A 16,031-nucleotide genomic window follows, 5' to 3' on the forward strand; every position below is an offset into this window, starting at 1 on the left:
ATTTGCTTTTAGTATTTATTAATTTGAGAGAGAAACATCGATCGGCTGCCTCCCGTGCGCACCCTGACCAAGCAAGGATGGAACCTGAGACCTAGGTATGTGACCCGACTGGGAATTGAACCCACACCTTTTGGTGCACAGGACAACACCCCAACTGAGCCTCACCCACCAGGGCTAAACAGGGTTTCTAAAACTGCTTTTTAATCCACCTGAGGATTATTACACTATAGTCAGCACCACCTTGGCCACACTCAAGGTAAAATGGTTTTTGGAAAGAAGGGCACCAAGAAAAGCCTTGAAAGGCCAAAGAAATATTTTCCAGCTTTCTGTAAAGCCCTCCTCCTTGTCTTTATCCTTGTTTCCCGCAGGGACAGTCCTGGTGAGGCATGTGGGAGGTTTGAGAGTACTTCCCCCACCTTCGCTGCAGGCACCCATGACCCTAAGGTGACTTCCGGGAGTGTCTTCTAAATCCTCACGACTCAGACAGGGCCCAAGAACCAGCAGCAGCGCTGTGAGAAAGGGAAGACCCCAGGCCCAACCCCAGACATGCCCATCAGAACTGGCATCTGAACAACACCCCCATGTGATTTGTGGACAGTGAGGTTTGAGACCTCTAAACCAAAGGGTTTCGGAGAAGTTATAGTTTGGCAACATAAAAATTTCACCGACACTGTTTTTAAAGATACAGAAAAATGCCCATTTGACACGTTTTACCAGTGACTATCTGACCTCGAACACTAATATCTTTTGTGTGCGTGTGTGGTAAAATATATATATATATATATATATGAATATAAAATTCACCATCTTACCCATTTTTTAAAAGATTTTACTTATTTATTTTTAGAGCGAGGGGAAAGGAAAGAGAGAAACTCAATGTGCGTTTGCCTCTCCCATGCCCCCTACTGGGGACCTGGCCCAGGGCGCGTTTTTAAGTGTACCTACCATTCACTGGCATTAAGTCCATTCACTTGTTGTGCAACCTTCACCACCATCCATCTCCACAACTTTCTCATCTTCTAAAACTGAAATTCTGTACCCATTAAACAACAAAGCCCCAGTCCTCTCTGCCCCCAGAAATACTGATTTTTAACATGCTTTAATAACATACCAGATTGGGTTGAAATTAGCCAGTGCCTGGAAAAGTCACCATACACGGGCTTGACTAGGACAAGGCCACACTCTGCACCTTTGACCCTGATTCCTTCAAGAATTTATTCTGGGTCAGTTAGAAAGCAGCCATTCCTGTCCTGGGCACCAGGACCAGACAATGAATTTTTCCTGATCTTCAGGGACCTCGACCCTGTGCTCCACGGGGAACTTGTGACCCAGGAGGCAAATGAGGTCAGGGGAGAAAGAAGCTAGGGTCATTTGGCCACTGCTGGAGTTTGATCCCAGTCTGAGCCCAACTGTTTCAATTTCGCGTCTTTTCTCAGGGTGTTCAAACTTTTGGTGTCTCTGGGCCACACTGGAAGAAGAAGAGTTGTCTTGGGCCACATACTAAATACACAAACACTAACAAAACAAAAAAACTCTCACAATGTTTTAAGTAAATTTACATACAGTTTTGTGTAGGGCCACAGGTTGGACACCCTGTAGCCTTGCAATCCCTACACAAATCACCCAGAGAATTACATTTGTTAGGCTTGGGAATGACTGGGCAGACAACATAAAGACCAAGTACTTGGAGACCAGTTGAAGATTAGAAGTCTCAGTTGAGATTTGTTTTCATGTTTAAGTACAGGTTATTCTGGTTTCATTTTTTCTAAAACGAAAAACCCACAATCCAAACCCACAGTCCATAAATACTGTCGAAGTGAACAGACCTGAGGCCTTGCCCATCCCATTCCACTGCCCCAGCCTCGCCGAGAGCTGCCTATCGACTGGGGCTGGCAGGGTCTTCACTTGGCACAGACTACTGGCATAGCCTGTCAGAGGCATGGCACTGAAATGCTGCTGAGGGTGCCACATTAGAAACCTCTGCCAAGCAAAGCGTAGATTGAAATAGAAAGTATCTTAGAATGTTCAACTACGAAGCAAAATAAGCCAGTCACAAAAAATGGCGAATACTGTATGATTCCACTCATATGAAGTATGGGAAACAGTCGAAGTCACAGAGACAGCAGGTAGAAAGGGGGTTAACAAGGCCTGGGGGCGCAGAAATGGGGAATGAGCATTCGAGGGGCACAGAGTTCCGGTATTACAAGACGAAGAAGCAGTTCTACAGCTCTGCTGCAGAACAATGTGAATCTCCTTAGCACAACCGAACTGCACACCTAAAGTGGTCAAGGTGACAAATTTAGTGTTATATAGGTTTTTTTTTAACCACATTTTTTTTCAAAAACGGAAAAAAAAGTAAAAAAAAAAAAAACACTACTTTGGGATTACAAGATTAAGTCAACAACAACCACAAAATAGAATTTCTAATTCCATTACAAATCTATTTTACAATACCTTTAGGAACAGTTATGTCAAATCAAGTACACTAAGTCTTGTTTCCTTTTTCATATCATCTTGAGAAGTATGCACAGGGCCTGAAAGGGACTAAACTCATGGGGACAGTAAGAAGGGAACACAGGAAGAGTCAAGGCAAGACCAAAAAATGCTGACCAGCTCTGTCTGCATGGGAACTTAAAGCTTTAGCGCAGGGCCTGACCCTTAAGCTCAGCAGAAGTCATTGAGTCAGCCCTTCGTTCATAGGTCAGAAGGCGCCGCCTGAGAACCGGGCAGGCATCAGTGCAGAGCCCACACCAGGGAGACTGTTAGACCGGGAGCTCTTGGCCACCTCTTCCCGAACGCCCCGCCCCCAATCTGCGCCTACAAAACACGGCTGCATCTTCACCACCAGATAAATACTAAAGAGCCATTCAAGACTCCGATGAAAAAGAAACTGAGGAACTGGAAAATAGCCTGGTGAATCACTTCTCATTAAGCCAAGGAATGAAAAAGGCATCCACCACGGGGACCATCCGGGCTAAGAGGCTGTGAGAACCCAGTAGCCCGTCTGCCTCAAACTGCACAACACTGACCCTGCAGCTTCCCTTCCTTCTCTGCACAGCTTACAGACGAGAGTCAGAAACCATCCATTTTAAACACTGGCATGTGGCATCCTTTTATTTCTTTAGGCTTAAATTTCCATATGTGCCTCCGAGGAAGAGAACCATTTGTGATATTAAACTCAGTTTCCTTAATAAAATGGAGAAACTGGGCTCCTTTCATAATCAGCCAAATAAAGTTGCCCCTTGAACAACGTGTTAGGGGCACCAACCCCCTACACTGTCTGCATTTAACTTTTGACTCCCCCCAAACTTTACTAATAGCCTACGGTTGACCGGAATCCTTACCGATAGCATAAATAGGCTATTAACGCATATTTTTTATGTTTATATGCATTACATACTGTGTTCTTACAATAAAGTAAGCTAGAGAAAAGTGTTATTAAATCGTAAGAGAAAATTCATTTAAAATATTTATGGGAAAAAAATTCACATGTAAGTGGATCCATGCAGTTCAAACCCATATTGTTCAAGGGTGAACTGTACAATCAATGAGCCAGCTTCTGGATTCACATGACATTCCTGTTTCCAGTGATGCGGCTTTTCATTTGTTTTGCACTAAGAAATGGAGTACCAGGAGCAGCAGAATTCCCACAGACAGAAGGAACTTCTCCAGTTGCTTAACAGGGTGGACAAGGAAGCTCAGGTGGAGGGCTTGGTCGGCCTGATTCCTACAGGGATCAGGCCACCACCATATTATACCCTCACTCGCATGCCAGTGTTTCCAATACACAGCACAGGTTTTAGAACTTTCAGGGCAAGTGGTAATGAAGCCGATTAGCAAGTATCCGTGCATTCAGACTTTTCCTCAAGCTGCTTGCATTCCATGCATGTGATTCTTGGGCAAGATCCCCAGGAAGGAGACTGGCTGGGTGGAGTGCTCTTCTGTCCTGCGCTGGTCGGAGCACTTTCTGGGCTCCATTCGGGCGCATGCTATTGCTTCTCTCACATAGTCGAGGTGAGCACTACACGTTCCTTTCGGAATTTTGTTTTGCCACTTACAAAAAATGTTTAAGGCTTGGGGAGCGAGACGGGGCGGGGGGCGTCAGCACACACACCCTCGTGTAAGACTCTCTAAGGAAGGGGAACACAAATGTCACAAAGCCAATGGGACTCGTGCTCACCTGCCCATAGTCGGTCCGGAAGACGACGACGCCCTCAGCACAGGAGTTTACAGTACTCGGAAAATGCTGGCCATTTTCTCTCAGCCAGACCCGTGTTCCCTGTGAACAGAGCAAACAAGATTGAGCGATGAGTTTGGATTGCGTTTTGTGGCAAGACACCACTACCTTCAAGATTACTATAACCATGACATTCCTTTAAAAGAAAAACTTTTTAAAACCCAAATGTTCTTTTCAAGCAAAGAATGACTCTTCAGAAGGCATCATCCATGGCCTTTACTATAGAAAAGTGTGGCTGAGAGTCACTGGATAGAGAGCGAAGAAGGGACTAAGAAAATTATCGTATGTATGCTACTGAGTGCAACTGACATAGAAATTATCTCATTTCATTCACAAACACCTGTTGTGGCAGATACTATTACCACGCCTATTTTACAAATGAAGAAGTAGAGGCCTAACAGTAAAGTAGCTGCCCGGTATCATAAGACTGAGAACTCAATCCCAGGCAGAAGAATTCCAGAAACCACAAACTGACCTGGGTTACTACTCTGCTCCACCCCAAGTTGAGAACCCTTCGGGCCCTAGGAGCTCCCATTTCCCAGGTCCACACCCGATGCATTTGCCCACTTGGACCTGGGAGGGCATCAGAACACTCCACTGACTTCCTACGTGGAGCAAATCTGTGTGCCAACTGGACTCTCCAAGAGAGAAACGAACTTTTTAGCAAATATCAGAACCCAATTCACTGGTAAGAATTCTGGTAGGATTCCATCAGACACCTAATGCACTCCAAAGTCTGGGGTTATAACCCAAACAATAACAACTTCCAGATCCCATTGTTTCAACCAAGGGCATGTTAGGAGGCATTGATTTCATTTCTGCTTTTTATTTCCCCACTGGACAAATAAAATGATAAACATATTTTTAGCTTTCAATGCTGAATATCTTCTTCCTTTGATTTCACCACATAAAATCTATTTATTTCCAAGGATGAGTGGTAAAAAAAGTTTGAAGAAATTACTGGGTATTCACGGGTCATTCCAATTATAAAGAATTATCTTTCTGATATATGATGTATGTCCACGTGATAGACAGCTTCAGTATCTCATCAAATTAATTCTACAATTGTATTAACGCCAACATAAATGAAACTGGAAATAACATACCCAAATTATTACTTAAAATAGCACTTAAATGAAACAACTTTTTATAGAATTTTCAACCTTATTTTATTGGCCTCCTTAATTTTTGCTTTGATTTGGAATATTAAGTGAAATATTTACAATACACTGGTTATGGTAAGTTCAACTTCCAGGTTAAGGGGTTACTACTGCACTATTAACAGAGAGCTGGCAGGCAATAAGAACAATAGAAGTAAACTCATCTCTTTATGGTACTTTTGCAAAAACAGTAGCTTCTGGCAATGGAGGGCCCTGAGGTAGTCGTCCCGGTCACACATGCTAAAAGCCTCAATGACACTCTTGGCTAATGCTCGGTGGGACAGGAACCTCCTCCTCTGAGAGGAAACTGGAGCTCAGAGCCTGGATCCTCACCTGTCGTAACACAGTGAGTGACCAAGCCAGGTCTCAAACCTCTCCAACTCCTGCTCACATGCTCTTTCCACACACCACACCAACTCTGTCTGCCTCCTTTAAGTAATCCGTAAATAAATCAAGTGCATTAACAGATCAGTCAACAATTAAAATTAAAATATAACACAGAGGTCCCTTAAGTGGCCAGTTGTCACACACAACCATTTCCTGCTCTCTCTCACCTTCCTAGGAGGAAGAATTTAAGAAAATATAAAAATTGAAATTAAGTTACTCCCTCCACGCCATCTTTGACCCTGTTTAAAACACTCCAGCCAGGACACCAGCCATGTGCTGTTACACCGTTCCTCAGGATGCCCAGTAAGTTACCTTAGTTCTATGAAAGCATCTGGCGCCAGCTAACTAGACCGAGTCTCTGGAAGGAGGGGAACCCAGGGGCGGGGTCCACATGTGCGTGAGATTCTGCAAGCACTTCCAAGAAGATCAAGGTGATGGAGGCCTCAGGCTGAAAGGGCACTGGCTTGTGTTCCCTGTATCTCACTCACGTGACTGACTCCCTGTGGGAGTTCTGCAGCTCTCCTAGCAGCCCCTATTTTACCCCCCCACAAGGCCCCTCCCCAAGGGTACCCCATGTCTCATTGTTATGGGAATTTTAAGTTGTTAACCCATCCGTCTTTTGCCACCCCCTCCAAAGAGAGGTTGAAATCCTGCACGATTAAGGTGGAAAAGAACATCAGAAATGAATTATGAAGTGTTTCTCTATAAATCTTGAAGTCTGCTTATTCCAAGAACACACATAACAGCAACAGCGGTGAGTTCCCATCTCCACAAGAGTGAGTGCCTCTGATGCCCACTTCAGGCTGAGATGCTGGACACACCCAGAAACAGTGAGGACCAACTATCTGTCAGTCCTGATTCTTTATTAGCAAACAGCTGCTTCCAAAAAGAACATTTACTGCAGGCCTCCTCTAAGGCTGCTCTCTCAAATATCATTCCAGACCAAACCACACTATTAGTAATGCTTGAGAAAGATTTCCAAGGGCCTCAGCTACTTTTTTCATCTTCTTTTTAATGCATACATTGGAGACTGCATTTGGAAGCTTTGGAACACACACACCCACGCATGCACACACATGCACACACATGCATGAGCACACACCCACATTCAAATAGCAATGTTCAAAGTCTCATAAGGTGAGGACTTTTATCATGAAATAATTCAGTGGACCTCCATCCCAGAATCCTGCGTCCAAAGCATTGTTCCCTATGATCACCACCTGCATCATTTCAATCAAAAAGGATTTCATATACACATTTCTCAATTATTAAAATCATCTATTTAGTGAGGATAAATTGAGATTTTAGTATAAAACATTACTGAATTAATATAAATTGTCACCAGGATTACTATAAACCTCAGGACTCCCAGAGGCTATAAGGCATGCAGCTTCTTTTACTTGAGTTTTGTTGTGTTTCTTTTTATCTTTTCATTTGAAAGTGCTACGAAGCCCTTTGTTGACACAGTCGTATATGATCAAACACACAGTTCCACTTCCTGAGTCCCAAGGTCTTTCTCAACAGGTGTGAAGAGTTGCTGATAAGCAAGTTTTATGACATCCAGCCCCGAAAAGCAAATCTAGAGCCCATGGGCCAGTTCCCCTAGACCTACCTACAGCAGCTGGCTTCCACAGGTAGGACGGGAAACATTAAAAACTCCCTTTGTTCTTGGACAAAGTTTAAACTGGCAATTTTCATAAAATCAGAATTGCAAAGTAAAACCGTTGCAATGAATATTTTTTTACAGACTGTTTCCTGGTCATTCCTCTGCTCCCCCAAACCTTCTACTCCCCCCTTCTACTAGAACAGAACATCTGTGCCCAGACCCAGAAAAGGGGCCACCCACAGGTACCTGAAAATGAAGTCACAAGCAGACATTTACCAGACCATCCAAGTTTGAGTGGGAAAGAAAAATTTGCCCACCATATGCAAACCATTATATCCTGTCATTGTTAAATAAGCCTGGTAATTTAATGTACAATGCAGGCATATGCAGAAAGCTCACAATTTGAGTAAAATATGCCTTTGTAAGAAGATAGAACAAGTTCAACCATAACATACATATTTTATTAAAGACTTGGGCACGTTTTCATCTTAATCTCTGAGATGGATATATGTTGAATTTAACCCCAAGAAGTTTTCTGCACATACTCCCAGCAACAGTTTTATACTATAAAGCTCTTGCACATAAATTTCTTTCTCCTCTGATCTTCACAGCAATGCTGTAAGATAGGGAGGCGAGAAATCCCATCCCTTCTTCAAAAGTGAGGTTCACAGGGGTTCCACTTTCCACTGCCAACAAATGATTTCTTAGCTATAATAAAAAAGACCGACTGTAGCAAGTGTTGGTGACAATGTGGAGAAAGTAGTGAGGATGTAAAACAAAGATGTTGCCACATAATCTTACCATATGTCCCAACAATTTCAACTGCTAGATATCTATCTACTCAATGGAGAATTTTTTAACAGCATTGTATGTAAATATTCATAGCAGCATTATTCATAATAATCAAATACTAGAAATCACTCAAATGTCCATCAATTGGTATAAGGACAAAATGTGATAAATCCCTACAGTAGAACTCCAGTAATAAAATGATTCACCAATAGAATCCTCAAATAAAGATATGTCTCAAAAACATCATGTGAAAAGAAAGAGGCCACACACAAAAGAGTATATATCATAGGGTTCCACTTACATGAAGTTTTCAGAAGAGACAAAGCTGTGGACCAGAAAGTAGAACAGCTGCCTGGTGCTAGGGATGGGAGGGACACTGACTGCGAACGGAGGAAATGGAACACTGGGGGATGATGGAACTGTTCTAAAACAGTATGAACGCACGAAAACTCATTCAATTGGGCACCTATAATGGGTGCATATTATTGTATGTGACTATATTTTGGTAGTTTCAAATCATTTAAAAAATTAATTTCTTAGCTTATATTATCTCAATTGTACATGAACATGCTTAACCATTCCCCAGAGGGGAAAAAAAAATCATGTTTCTACAATTGAATGACAGAGGTATCACAAAACATACAAAAAAATAAGCCCATAACAATTCTTTGTAAGGGTGTGTTAAAACTCAAGAGTTCTGCGTTGAATTCATTAACTTTCTGCTCTTCACTCACTTAGACCAAGGACCTCAGACACCACACGAGACTTGCCCAAGGTAATCCGAAGGTGCGGTGCAGACTGCGTAACTGTCTCATGGACTCAATCATAACCCCCCAGCCAACCGCCTGGGACTTGCAGTGCCTCCCTGGGCAAGGAAGTTTACCTGGCTTCTTCCTCCTACCAGGGCTACGTGAGGTAGTTACACAAAGCCCAAAATATTTATACAAAAGTGGTCCTTTGCACAGAAATGCTTACTATTACCTATACTCTCAGGTAAAGAAGATAAAAAACAAAATCACCATAGAGATTTCAACCTCCTATTGCCCTTTGAAAAACTGTATTTCTCTTCTGATTTTGAAATTGATTTTCCTGAACTTTGAAAAAATTAAGTTTAAAAGTAAGGTAGGGAAATAACCCTAAAAAGAGAAAATGAACTTTAAATACCATGCTGTGTGACATGTTCTAATTACAGATTCATGGAAAAGAGAATATTTCTTAGCAAACACACAACTCAGTCTCAGACCTAGGAAAGGGTGTCCCACCACTGCTCACTTGGCCTGTGCTAAGCACCGTGGCTCCAGGTTCTCCAGCAACCTACGTGACAAAGTCACAGTTTGGTCCTGAAATGTGACCTGCCTTCTTCTTTTTTTTTTTTGGAAGACGAAAAGGCCAAATAATTTTGTAAAGGATAAATTAAAAAGACTATATAAATCTGGAGTAAATCGAGTAGCCAAAAGAAAGTTCTTACCCTTTTTATTTCTTAAGTCCTCACCTAAGCATGTTTGATTTTACAGAAACAGGAAGGGAGAGGTAGAGAGAGACAGGTGTATGCGTGTGAAAGAGAGAGAGACAGAGATAGAGAGACATCAGTGTGAAAGAGAAACATCAACTGGTTGCCTCCCATATGCACCTCAACCAGAGATCAAATCTGTAACCCAGGTATGTGCCATGACCGAGAATCAAACTTGCAACTTTTTGGTGCATGGGATGATGCTCCAACCGACCGAACCACCTGGCCAGGGCAAGAAAGTTCTTATCTTTGTGCCTGTAGTGACTTGGTAAAGAAGCAACCTGGCTTAGCTGTTTCATGTGGAAGGCTGGGGTCGGGGCTGGGGGGTGGGTGGTGTCCATGTTGTGAATGGTACTGAATTCCAGAAACTAGATGTGGATCATACATTATAGTATTGAGGATTTAAGTAGCACTTTTTCTCCTGTTTATTTTTAATTGAGATATAAATGACATAACATTATATTAGTTCCAAGGATCCAACAAAATGAATCATATTTGTGTACATTGTGAAATGATCACCACTAAACATCTAGTTAACACCCATCACCACACAGTTACAAATTTATCTTCTTGTGATAAGAATTTCTAAGATCTACTCTCTTAGCAGCTGTCATACATACAGTCTAGTGTTACTAACCATGGTCACCACGCTGTGCTTTACATCCCTGGACTTGTAACTGGAAGCTTGCATCTTTTGACCCTTGTCACCCATTTCTCCCGCCCCCACTTCTGGCAACCACCAATCTGTCCTCTGCACCGATCAGTTTGGCTTCTTTTTTTTTTTTTCCAGCTTCCACATGTAAGTGAGATCTCTCCTCTCTTACTGTCATTTGTATCTCTGTTGGAAGTAGGAATACCTTTTCAACTTAGCAGATGTTATTTTTTTCCTAATCCATATTACTAACATCTACTTCAAAGGACATGGACATGGCTTTTATAAGATTCAAAGTTCCAAAGCGGGCTTCTCAACCTCAGCATTATTGACATTCTGGACAAAGTAAATACACTGGGGGTGAGAGGATGTCCCAGTTGACAACCGCTGATCTAGACTAATACTAAGTTCTGAAGGAGTTTTCAAAACTGTCCACTGTCCAAAACCTGATTAATTGAAAGCAGATTCTGCTGTTAATTCTAGGAAGGTCCACAACCTCCCAAGGTAGAATCAGCCCTGACACAGTATACTTGGGGCAGATCTAACTTTCAGTGACATTAAACGGAGCACATACAGAAGGGAGGGAGCAACTCTGCAATACGATTTGGCAACAGGATTCAAAACGTTTGACAAACAGAAGGAAAAATGTCCTGGAGGCAACTGGTCTGACGGCAGTGCCAGAGGGACTCTCCTTTTCCTTCTCTCTGTCCACTGGGCTGGGTTCTGTCTGTTTGTTTGTTCAATGCACTGGAATGTTCACAAGAAATGACCTGTCATGCTTTTATGCAGATGACGTGAACTGCCCACTGCACTTTTTCATCTCAGGGGCTATTTCAACCTAAAGTGCTTGCAAACCCCCACACAAAACTCAAAGCTTGGAAAAGGTGCAGAGAGGATGAAGAGACAACATAATCACACTACGAAATAAGTATGAAAAATGCAGCATGAACACAAGCAGAGGAGACAAGAGAATACTGGGGACACAACCAGGTTTAGAAATTAAAGGCGAAGGCCCAACCTCAGCTTCTCCCCCATGGAGCCAGCCACTGGTCGAGGGGGGGGGGGCGGGGGGGGCAGCGTAGAAATAAACTGAAGAGGGCAGGCGCCACTCTGCCAGAGCCTCCCCACAGCAGTGGGTGGTCCTTTCACCCCTGCTGCACAGCATGCAAACATGCGGACCCACAATGCTGAGTGATCTCCTGACTCATTCCCTCCCGAGTGTGTGACTGAAGGTTTTTAGATCAGAGCCAGCAATCAGTACTGAACAAACTGTATCAGATTCCAAAGAGGAATGCTTCGGGTCAGCCCAGGGACTCAGGCTCTGAATGGAACGTGGGCTGGTGCAGGCTCTGTCCTCAAAGGATACAGAACGCAACTAGGTGCTGAGGGCAGCCCTGATTGCTGGGGAGGAAGAAGTAATGAAGGGGGGCTCCAGAGAGAAACTGCGGGCATACAGCCCATACTGTCGGAAAGGTGGTGTGAGGACTCCAAGTCTGTACCATTTCACTGTTGACTGTGGGACTGCGATCATGTTTGTTTTCTATGTAGGCAACCCCACCAACAACAGTGCTGCCCCACCAGACATGATACCACCCCGAAATTCCAGAGGAAAAACACTCTGCTTCAGGACTCATAAGCATAAATCACACCCTCTCAAAAATTTTAGCAAAAGGGTTGGGTTGGTATGCCCAAGGATGGCCTATAGAAATGGCCATCTTTAATGGCATTGCTTTTGAAATAAGAAATGTTTTCAACTACTTGCATCTACAATATATGTGTAGCTTTGGGCTATGTCATCATCAGCATAACTGTTTCTTGGGCTTGCCTGTGGGCCTAGGATCATGTATACCACTATTTTCACAGGAAGACGTGTAGTGTCCCAAACAACTAACTCACAAACTCACCTAAAAAACCAGTATGGTTGTTAACTGAGGCCTATCTGCGTGCATTACTATAAAGTTCACAGACAATTCACCCCATGTCTTCAGACAGCTCCAGGCTCCAGGGCACTCGTGAGAAGGATCACACGGCACCAACATTCCTTCCCATTGTCCGAACCCCTAAGGTGACCACTACCAGCTACTGAGAAGGGTGGCTTCCACGCAGAGGACACTCTGAAAACTATGTGAAGAGTGGATTGTGGAAAGGGAGAAAAAAGAGGAAAGAAAATGGAAAAAAGTATCACCAACAATAAACTAACCTTTTTATCTAGCAAAGACTCATTGGCACCCTCAACACCCAATTCAAACCAAAACAGAAACAAATGAGGCTGAATGGCAAGCTGCCTAAATTATGAACTTACAATTCATGGTTAGAGGGGTCCAACCTGCCAACTGATTCAGTCCTGATTTCAGATTCTGATTTTTGCCTACCTTCCTTGAAAGAGCTTTTCAGTTAAACTACAATGACCAAATATAATCCAAGAAACAATGTAACACGGAAATTTAACAAAGAGAATGAGACTTCTCCAAGCAGCTAAGACAATCTCAACACTGTAGGAATGTGAGAATCCAAGGAACGAAAATCGAATGGGCCCATCTATTAGCCAACCAACCATCACAGAGCCAACCCATCTATGTCTGAAACAAAATAGAAAACGGATGTAAACAATCAGCCAACACCTCTAAAACTCATTCAGTTACGCACGTCGTTTGACCTCATCTGTCTGTCCGTCTATTCATCCCCCCACCGTCCACCATGCCACCTTCCACAAGCCCGTGCTTCCCACACATATCTTCTGAGCGTCCTATTTTGCATCAGGCACTATAAAAGATTCAATAGCATATAAAATTGTTCCCGCTCTAAGAGCTTACAATGTATTAGAGGTAAACTGTGCCCATTCTAAAACTTTCCCCAGGTAGTCTCTTTCAAGGGGAGTAATTCTGTAATGTAAGGAGCAGTAGACCAAGATGAGAGAGAGAAGCAGGGAAACGGAGCAAAGACACGCAAATTTTATAAAATGAGTTGGACTGTTCCAATTCTAAGGACTATTAAAACAAGTGGGAGATCCTCTCCAAGAGACACAAAATAGCTGGTTTTAGAACTGCATTCCATTCTTCCTTTCAGTGGAAAACAGTAGGAGATACAGAACAGAGGGGCAATAAAAACTATCACAAGATGTTTGCACTCCGCACGGAATGTTATACCAGACGGCCTTTACCTCGGATTTCCCAGAGTTTATTGTCCTTTCCCATTCTTGACATGAATAATTAAAAAAAAACCCTCACAAATAAACAAAAACTGATAATATTAACTTAATGGAATTGTGGCTGTGTTCTAGCTACCATCTGTTCTTAGAAAAAAATACACAAACTTCCTCAGAATAGGAGTTTGTCAGTACTTCATAAAAATGAGTGACCCAAGGACACTGTGGGAAATAAATAAACTTAAAACATGTATTTCCCATTGCTGTCGCACACATACTAATTAATGCCTTTGTAGAATATTATTAAATTTCAAAGACAATTAATGTTTTTCACAAAATCACACTTCCTGAATTAAAAGGTGCTTAAAAGGTAATCCTGCCCAATCAGAAAACCGGTATGTGCTGGTGAGCGGTGCAGGAATCAGGCCCTCCTCCTGCACTGCTGGTGAGAGTGCAAAACGGCGCAGCTGCTGCGGACAAGTCTGGCAGCTCCTCAAAAAGTTAAACACAGAGTTGCCATATCACCCAGAACTCCACTCCCAGATGCATACCCGAGAGAAATGAAAACATATGTCCACACATCAAAACCTGCACACGAATGCTCATTACAGTTCCAAAGCAGAAATAGTCCTAACGTCCATCCACTGATGAACGGATTTCAAAATGTGGTACGTCTACATGATGGAACGTTACTCAGTGACCAAAAGCATGAGAACCGCTCCACGCTACAACACAAATGAGCACTGGAAACATGAAGCTCAGTGGAAGAAGTCAGTCACGAAGGACCACATTTTGTATGACTCCACTGACATGAAATGTCCAGAAGCTATATCCATAGGGAAAGAAAGGAGACTGCTGGTTTCCTAGGGTTGGTGTAGGAGTGACTAAGTAATAGGTATGGGGTTTCTTTATGGGGTGATAAAAATGTTCTGGAATTAGACAGTGGTGATGGTTGCATAACTATTAGTATGCACTGGTATTAGCATAGGAGTATATACTAATACTAGTTTTGGGTTGGCCAAAAAGTCTCTTTAGTTTTTTCCATAAAATAAAAGACACACTTTTCATTTTCACCAATAACTTCACTGACTTAAATATTTTGAGTATGTTGCCTACCTCCCACCACTGGCTTCTAGTGGGTAGAGGCCAGGGGTGCTGCTAAACATCTTCCAATGCATAAAAGACAGCCAGCCCTACAGCAAAGAACTAATTTGGCCAAAATGTCAATAAGACTAAGAAACTTCACAAACCACTTTTGACACATTCCAATCAGTCATACCACCATCTCCATACAATACAAAAATCTTTTTTTGTGTGTTTTGGTTGTGGTTTTACTTTTCTTGAAATAATAAAGGATAATACGCCAAAAATGTTGCATACCTTCTTCTATCTTCAATACTAAAATGGCTGCACAAAAATTTACCAATTTTCTTTTTAAGTATGCTGATATGAACAGCTGTCACAATACAGTCTAACAAAATTGTTTCTAATAAAGTTAAAGACAACTGAGCACTACCAGAGTCATCATATGGAAAAAACTAAATGAATTCTATGGCCAACCCAATATCTAGTGAATATACTAAAAACACCCAATGGTATACTTACAAGGATAACTTTTATGATGCGTGAAATCTCAAATGAGAACGAGGAAAGGACGAGAGGCAGACAGCTGCACAGAGAAACAAGCAGACCCGTGTCCGCCTTCATTCATTCACCCCCTGGATCCAGTTCCCCCAAAGGCCACCTTCATCCCTGCCCTCCCACAGTCTGCATGCCAAGAAAGTCCTCTCTTCAGCTTACACAGGTTTGGGTTGTGCTTCTATCACTTACAAACAAAGGCGTATCGGCTATTATTCATCATATACAATACCATGACTTTCAGAAGGTATCTAGAAAGCAATTCACTCAAGAGATCTATGCCAATGACCCCAGATGGTTTTATGTGTTTTCCCCAGAACTCCAAAGCTCAACAGTTATCTCAGTGCTTTGCCTGTTTGATGGATGTTACATTAGAATTTATATCACTTGTGTTACAGGAGGCAGGGCTGGGTTACTTTCACTTGCCTTGGAAACTCCAGCACCTGAAACAGAGCTGGACATCCTTGATGAGGGCTGAGAGTTAACTCACTCTCGGCCCCCAATCCTACCTCAGAGCTCTGCTCAACGCCCAGGGAACAATGGTGGCATCTGCCAAAACCGGGCCGTGGAGAGGTTGCAAAGGTGACAGAGTCCCCACACATCCCCCAGTTAACATCTTACATTGCTGCGGCACAGCGGTCACGGCTGAGGAACACTGACTGGTGGTCCATTACCATGAGCTCAACCCCACACTGCATTTGGATCTCACCACTTTCCCTCTGATGTCCTTTTCCCATGACATTATTTCCCGTCATCATCCCTCCTTAGGTCTTCTCTGGTCTGTGACAGCCTCTCAGACTTTCCTCGATTAAAGGCCTTAACTGTTTTGAGGGGTACAGGTCAGGTAATCTGCAGAATGTCCCTCAGGTGGTGACTGTCTGGGATTTTTCTCAAGGTCAGACTG

At 42.9% G+C, this 16,031-nt stretch overlaps 1 protein-coding gene across 2 annotated transcripts in view; it reads right to left on the minus strand.

Moving 5' to 3' along the window:
• Positions 1 to 16,031, minus strand: part of MYO10 (myosin X) — a 191,653-nt gene that overhangs the window by 146,860 nt on the left and 28,762 nt on the right. For both annotated transcript variants that reach the window (XM_045847792.1, XM_045847791.1), the window contains exon 2: positions 4,181 to 4,279. In XM_045847792.1, coding sequence (XP_045703748.1) covers positions 4,181 to 4,279 — 99 coding nt within the window. The remainder of the gene's footprint in view (positions 1 to 4,180; positions 4,280 to 16,031) is intronic.

Source organism: Phyllostomus hastatus, unplaced genomic scaffold (assembly GCF_019186645.2).
Source record: "Phyllostomus hastatus isolate PE091 unplaced genomic scaffold, TTU_PhHast_1.1 phas_contig_58, whole genome shotgun sequence".
NCBI classification, from domain to species: domain Eukaryota; kingdom Metazoa; phylum Chordata; class Mammalia; order Chiroptera; family Phyllostomidae; genus Phyllostomus; species Phyllostomus hastatus.